At 41.9% G+C, this 7,120-nt stretch overlaps 1 protein-coding gene across 2 annotated transcripts in view; it reads right to left on the bottom strand.

Moving 5' to 3' along the window:
* DNAAF4 (dynein axonemal assembly factor 4) overlaps nt 1-2,284 on the bottom strand; it is a 51,117-nt gene extending 48,833 nt beyond the window's left edge. Inside the window, exons 1-2 of one of the 2 annotated variants that reach the window (XM_006163288.3) lie at nt 2,115-2,284; nt 1,655-1,799 (exon numbers count right to left, since the gene is read on the bottom strand). In XM_006163288.3, the coding sequence (XP_006163350.1) occupies nt 1,655-1,799; nt 2,115-2,237 (268 nt within the window). In that variant the 5' untranslated portion in view covers nt 2,238-2,284. Of the gene's footprint in view, nt 1-1,654; nt 1,800-1,965; nt 2,048-2,114 lie in introns of those variants that run through there. The other variant, XM_014582019.2, reaches the window with a different exon arrangement.
* Nucleotides 2,285-7,120: the final 4,836 nt, after the last annotated feature.

Raw genomic sequence — 7,120 nt, 5'->3', positions numbered from 1 at the left:
CCAAAAAAAAAACCTATAAAAAAAAAAAAAAAAAAAAAAAAAAACCCTGCCAATACCTGAGACTCACTCCCAGAAAATGATTTGATTGATCTAGGTGAATTTCAGACATCTGTATTATTTCAAAATTCCACAGGTGACTCAAATATGTAGCCAGGGCTGAGAACCACTGCTCTTGAGTAAAACTAGTATAAGGCTCCCATTGCAGTCTATGAGTACCACCTGTGTTACCTTTATTACTTACTCAACCTTTCTGTGCATTTGTTAAAAAAGAATAATAATACCTAAATGACAAGGTTGTTTAGAGAATGATCAGATATATTAATGCTTAATTCAAAGTAAGTTTTCAATAAAGGCCATATCAGATGGGCTTACCTCTTAATGCAAGCCCATACCTTTTGCTTAATGTGCCCCAACTATAAATACTTCAATACTTAGGCACGTGGCAGCTGAAATATTATTTCATTTAAATTAGGTCCATGTGCTTGCTTTCTTTTTTAGAACAACTGAAGGAGTTCAGAAGACCTGCTATACCAAAAGACACTGCTTTGGTATATTATTTTGAGCAAATGCAAGGAGAGGCTTTCTCTGATCTCCTCTTAGCTGCCTAAAAACACTCTCTAAAAGACACTCAAGAATCATAAATCCCCTTTCCTAGAGTTTCACCAAACCAGGGGATATTAATTCTTATCATACTAGATCAGACTAGAAGTCAATACCACATTCTTTTTTTTTTTTTTTTGGAGAGTTTTTATTTATTTATTTATTTTTTGCTATAGGGTGTGTGCGCTCGCCAGACAGAGAGACACAGAGTCAGAAAGCGAGAAATCACCCCCCAGGGGGGATGGCCATGCCGCAATCCCTTCTCCTCCATTCTCCTCTCGGGATCTTGAGCACGTGCGCACGTGCACCCGGCGTGAGTTTTAAGCCACCAGGTCCGGGATGTGAACCGTGGTTGACTACATGGGAGTCCAGTGACATAGCCATTATGCTAACTGCTGGTCCCCTCAACACCACATTCTGACAAACTTTGTTACAAACTGTCCATCTGCCATCCATTCTTCTATGGATTAGTTTGCCTTGCCTAAAAATCAGTAAAATAGTCTTAAGTGGCCTGTCACTTTCTCCCTTTTCTCAATTACGGGAGTCTATAAGCTCTCAAACCTATGATTTTGGGTATTGGTTCCGTTTTCCTGTGATGCTCCCAACCACATAATATTAAAAATTAATATGGGGCGAACAGGTGGTGTAGAGGTCAAGGCACTGGATCCCACATGGCTGACTGATCCCACATGGTTCCAGTCCTGGACCCAAGCTTGAAAGTCATGAGGGCATTCATGCCCAAAGTCTTGTTTGGAGACTGGAAGAGATAGGACTGCAGTGTGGCCATCCCCCCAGGGGTGATTTATTTCTCTTCTGTCTCTGGAGAGCACACAAGCCCTATGGCAGAAAAAAATTAATACATTCGCATACCTTTTCTCCTATAAATATGCCTACTGTTAGTTTATTTCACAGACCCAGTGACAGAATCTAAAAAAACTAAAAAGAAAGTCTTCTTTTACCTACACAATACAGTTGTTTCAAAAGAGAATTTCTAAAAAGGTAAAACACAGAAAGGCAGCTCCAGACGAGCATCTTTTACTAAGCAACTTATCACCTGACACAGAAAGGGTCTCCCACATGGCTGCTTCCTTTTTATACAAGGTGAAAACAATATTATCATTCCCAATCTTCGCTTTGCTGCTTGCATCGTCTATGGGGGCATAGAAAAATACTTCAAATAAAAACGGAGAAAAGTTGACCTGTTAATAAGGAAGAAAACGGAAATCAAGTTAGAGATCGCCATTAAGAAATACTTGGTAAAGGGGTCAATTTTTTTTTTAGGGCTCACTAAATTTATTCCAGATTGCGAAAGATTAGCAAGACATTATCTCTTTGAGGGATCTCTGCATAAAAGTAACGTCTGACCTGACGGCATCTGTAGATGAGACGTCACCTGTCCGGGGCTCATATATGTACAATGTAGAAATGGAGGACGCGCCCCGCCCGCCCCCCCCGCCGCACTTTCTCAGAAGCCCCGGCCTCACCCCGGGCCCGCCCACGACTCGCGGTCCCACCTTCAGGTAGTTCTCCGCGCAGAACACGTCGGCGTCCCTGACGCAGACCCCTCGCAGGGGCAGGGAGAGGAACACGGCGGTCCTCGTCTGCTGCCACCTGTAATCGCTGACCTGCAGAGGCATCGCGGGAGCGCTGCCGGGTCCCGCGCGTGCTGGCGGCTGGTGGCACCGGCTCGTTTGCTAGGGAAGCAGGGGTTACCAGGAGCCAGCTCTTCCGGGTCAGGCCGGCCGGCGGCGCCCCGCGTTCCCAGCGTGCCCCCGGAGCCGCCCTGCCACCGTGCCGCAGGTTCCGCTCGTGACCGTCGGGGTACGGGCAGGGCTGTCAGGGCTGTCAGGCCGCTTCGTGGGGGTATGCTCTTCAGGGTAGCTTGAGCTAACGTCTGAAGTAGGCCCGCATCTTCTGCTAAGAGGAAAGGGAGCTTCAGGCCTTAGAATGAAAAGGTGATCTGCGAGGACCAGGTGGGACGCTCCTGCCCAAGTGGAGACCCAGACTTTTTGTGTTGATGGAAGCTATCAAGAGGTAGTACCATTTGATGTTCCTGATTACGGAAGTCCTCGGTCATGCAAACATACTGACATACTGGGAGCTTGAGTAGTCTTCACTTCTTGTCACCTGTAAGACCGCAAAAAGCACCTAGGTACAGTTCGCTCCAAGATTTGAGAACAGGGAAGAAAACACATTGGCCCAGGTGACCAATGATTTGATACAATTCGAGTGGATAAATTGGATTTATAACTGATTGATCTTATGCTTGGGTAGACGCAACTTCAGCACTGCAGAGGCACTTGTAGAAAAAGTAGTCTCTTACACATTTAAGGAGTCAGAGACCATACATTTAAATAATTGTTGCTACGTAGATTAGTGGCAGAACCATGGATAAAATCCTGATCTCTTTTAACTCCCATTCCAATGTGCTTTTCCGAGTCTGCTTTCTATAGACCCAGTTTATAACTTACTGGAATATGTTGCTAACACAGTGAATCTACATGGTAATTAAGCACCTGCAAGTGACTTGCCATCTATGGATACACATTTTAAACCTTTTCCTTTTGGAGCCTATTCACACAAATTTCAAAGCTCCTGAGAAATATATTGAAGCTGGAGCCAGCATGGTGGTTAAGGCGCTGGACACTCCCACATGGCTGACCACAGTTTGAGTCCCAAACCTGGTGGCTTGCTTTCTCACTTTCTCTCTGGCTCTCTCTCTCTCTGGCTGATCAAACTGGAAAATAATAATAATAATAAAGTTAAGTAAAATAACTCTTAAAAAAAAAAAAGGAAATATATTGAAGACATTTTAGGACCAGCAATTTGGATGGAAAAACTTTGTCCCTCTTGAAGAAAAACAAACAACTTCAAACGAAAAGTTATTTTAAAGCAAACATATTCTCACAAAGGAACTGGCAGGTGGTGGTTGCTGTGCTGGACTTCCACACAGCCCACCATGGTTTGGGTCCTGGGCCAGGGAGGCCTGCTTTCTCACTCTTTCTCTCTCTCTCTCTCTCATCAAACTGAAGAGTAATGGTAATAAATAAAATTCTTTTAAAAAAAAAGAAAAAAGGTAGCATATCTCATCAAACTGAAGAGTAATGGTAATAAAATAAAATTCTTTTAAAAAAAAGAAAAAAGGTAGCATAAAAATAAGGATCAGACCCTGGAACCAGAAGTCAGGACCATCAATAACAGGACCAAATAGAAATGACAAGAATGGCTGCCAGCCCTGAGAAAGTGAGAGTCATTTAAACAAGTATATAAGGTATAACACATGGAAATTGTTTTTAAAATGTTCACATTAGATAAAGGTAGCAGAAAAGGGTCTGGGAGAGAAGGGGCAAAAGTGGATTCTTTGTGTCAACAGGAAGATTGGACATTCTGACACAAGTTACAATTATCTGAAGAAAGAATATGTCGTTGGGACCACCAATCGGCATAATGGCTATGTCACTGGACTCCCATGTAGTCGACTGTGGTTCAAGTCCCGGACTCAGTGGCTTAAACTCACTCCAGGTACATATGTGTGCCTACCCAAGATCCCCAAGATCCCAAGAGGAGAATGGAGGAGAAGGGATTGAAGTGTGACCATCCTCCCTGGGAGGTGATTTCTCACTTTCTGTCTTTTGCCCTATAGCAAAAACCTCTCAAAAAAAAAAAAAAAACAGTCTTGTTAGTCACCGCAGTGCGATCAATAGAAAGTAACTGGTAAGCGGGTTTATTAGTATATCTCCTTTTGTCCTCCAGCACCATTTTCTTTAGGTATGGCAATCTCTTTACGATATAAGCCCTATATCTTGACACTCCCCAGCAGAGCACCCTTACTTACCTTAACTGATTTTGTCAGCAGTCTATCATCTTAAGCTTCCAGTAATTAGGATACAGAGAATCAAATAAGACTTCTGCCTTTTCCCTCTGAGAGTAGAATCCTATGAATCCTACAGATTCATTGTTTTTTTTAGTATTGCTTTTAGCTTTTCCCTCCTTTGTCCTATTTCTACTTTAACCATATTGTTTCAAACTCTTATGTGTCTTCCATAGTATTTATACATTCCTCCCATAAAAATTTTAAGTCTAGGTTCTCCCACTATATAAAAATATAAGTGAGATTACATACATATGGAAACTAACAAAAAGGGTAATTTGTGTTGTTACAAGTTTTTGTTTGTTTTAAAGATTTTTACTATAGGGTCCATGTGCTCACCAGAAAGAGAGAGACAGATAGCAAGAAATCACTCTCCCGCCCCACGAGGGGATGGCCACATCATCATCCCTTCTCCTCCACTTTCTTTTTGAGATTTTGGGCATGTACGTACGTGTATACCAACTGATACCAATTTAAAACATTGTTTATTTTCCATGCCTTGTTTCACAACTTATCTAAACAGTGTTCACAAGCCTTGAAATTAATCTTAAAGTTTTAAATTGCATTTCCTTTTAGGTTTAAAAAAATATCTCTAGTTTAACCCATGGAGATAAATATTTGATATGTGGCAAAGGTGGCTCTGCACATAAACAGGGAAATGCAAAGGAAAGGGTGAGGACTGACTACGCAGCATGGGGAGAAATGGTTGCCACAGGAAGAAACAGAGATTGGGGCTCTACACACACGTAATGTCACACAGAAAAATGAACTCCAGATGAGCCAAAGATAAACATATGGCATTTAAGACACTGGAGCCAGCACGTGGCATGGAGGTTAAGGCACTAGACTCTCACATGGCTGACCATCCTCAAACCTCAGTCCCAGACCTGGCAGCTTGCTTTCTCATTTCCCTCTCTCTTTCTCTCTCTCTCTCTCTGAAATGCACACACATTCTATAGCAAATTTAAATAATAAATACATAAATAAAGTAATAATTAAAAAAAAGAGAAATCTGGGTAAAAAAAAAAGTGCTTGACTTCCTTTTGGCTAGAACCACCATCTTCCAGTAACTCACCAAAATGACAAACACAAAGCGAAAGAGGAGAGGCACCCGATATATGTTCTCTAGGCCTTTTAGGAAACATGGAATTGTTCTTTTGGCAACATATACGCCCATCTATAAGAAAGGTGATACCCTAGACATCAAGGGAATGAGTACTGTTCAAAAAGCAATGCCCCACAAATGTTACCATGGCAAAACTGGAAGAGTCTATAATGTTACCCAGCATGCTGTTGGCATTGTCGTAAACAAACAAGGCCAAGATTCTTGCCAAGAGAATTAATGTGTATTGAGCATATTAAGCATACTAAGGGCAGAGATACCTTCCTAAAATGTGTGAAGGAAAATGATCAGAAAAAGAAGGAAGCCAAAAAAAAAAAAAAAGGTAACCTGGGTTCAACTGAAACAGTAGCCTGTTCCACCCCGAGAAGCACACTTTGTGAGAACCAATGGAAAGGATCCTGAGCTTCTGGAACCTAGTCCCTATGAATTCATGGCATGATGGATGTTAAAAAGTAAACTAATCTGTGGTTTATAAAAATTGAATGGAGTTTAATTGAATGGAATTGTGTTCCCTCCTCAAAGCTGATTTTAATTCATTTTGTGATTATCTTTATTCAAATTTAGTATTTTTTACCTGAAAGAGGTTAGGTGGCTTATTATGTAACAAATAAAACTCATCTGAGGGACCAGTGGATGGCATAATGGCTACATAACTGGACTCCCATGTAGTCTACTCTGGTTCAAATCCTGGACCTGGTGGCTTAAACTCAATCCGAGCGCGTGTGCGTGCTTGCCTAAGATCTTGAGAGGAGAATGGAGAAGGGATTGCAGAGTGGCTAACCCCCTGGGGCATATTTTCTCGCTTTCTGTCTCTCTGGCAAATGCACACTCCCTATAGCAAAAACCTCTCAAAAGAAAATGAAACAAAAACTCATTTGGTAGGAAAAAAAAAAAGAAATTTAAGACATAATATTGATGTGATCTTGGAGTAAAAAAGGATTTCTTAAATACGGCACAATAAAGTTCTAATTATGAAAAAAGATTGAAAACTTGAGCGATAATTAAGAACTGAGGGGCCAGCAGATAGCATAGTGGTTACACTGCTGGACTCCCACATGGCTGACTTCAGTTCAAGTTTCAGGCCCAGTGGCTTGAAAGTCACACTGAGCACTTGTGCATGCACGCCCAAAATCCTAGGAAGAGAATGGAGAAGAAGAGATTGCAGCATGGCCATCCCCCCTGGGGGAGTGGGGGATTTCTCACTTTCCCTCTCACTGTCTCTGTCTCACTCTCTCTCTCTGATGAGCACATGTGCCTTAAGGCAAAAACCTCTCAAAATAAAAAAGGAGATATACTCTCTCTGTCTCTCTCTCTCTGACTCTATCTATCTATATACCTCTCTCTCTCTCTCATACATATATATATAAAAAACACACAGCAGCAAATGGTGTGGAAGTTAAGGTGCTATACCCACTGCATGGTTCAAGTCCCAGCCTCAATGGTCTGAAAAATCACACCAAGCACATGTGTTTGCATGCCCGATATCATGAGAAAAGAATGGAGGAAAAAGGATTGCAGCCCTGTGG

This window comes from Tupaia chinensis, unplaced genomic scaffold (genome assembly GCF_000334495.1).
Source record: "Tupaia chinensis unplaced genomic scaffold, TupChi_1.0 Scaffold141943_1, whole genome shotgun sequence".
Classification (NCBI taxonomy): domain Eukaryota; kingdom Metazoa; phylum Chordata; class Mammalia; order Scandentia; family Tupaiidae; genus Tupaia; species Tupaia belangeri.
Note: the sequence above shows the minus strand (reverse complement) of the source record. Positions and strands in the feature narration are given on the sequence as shown.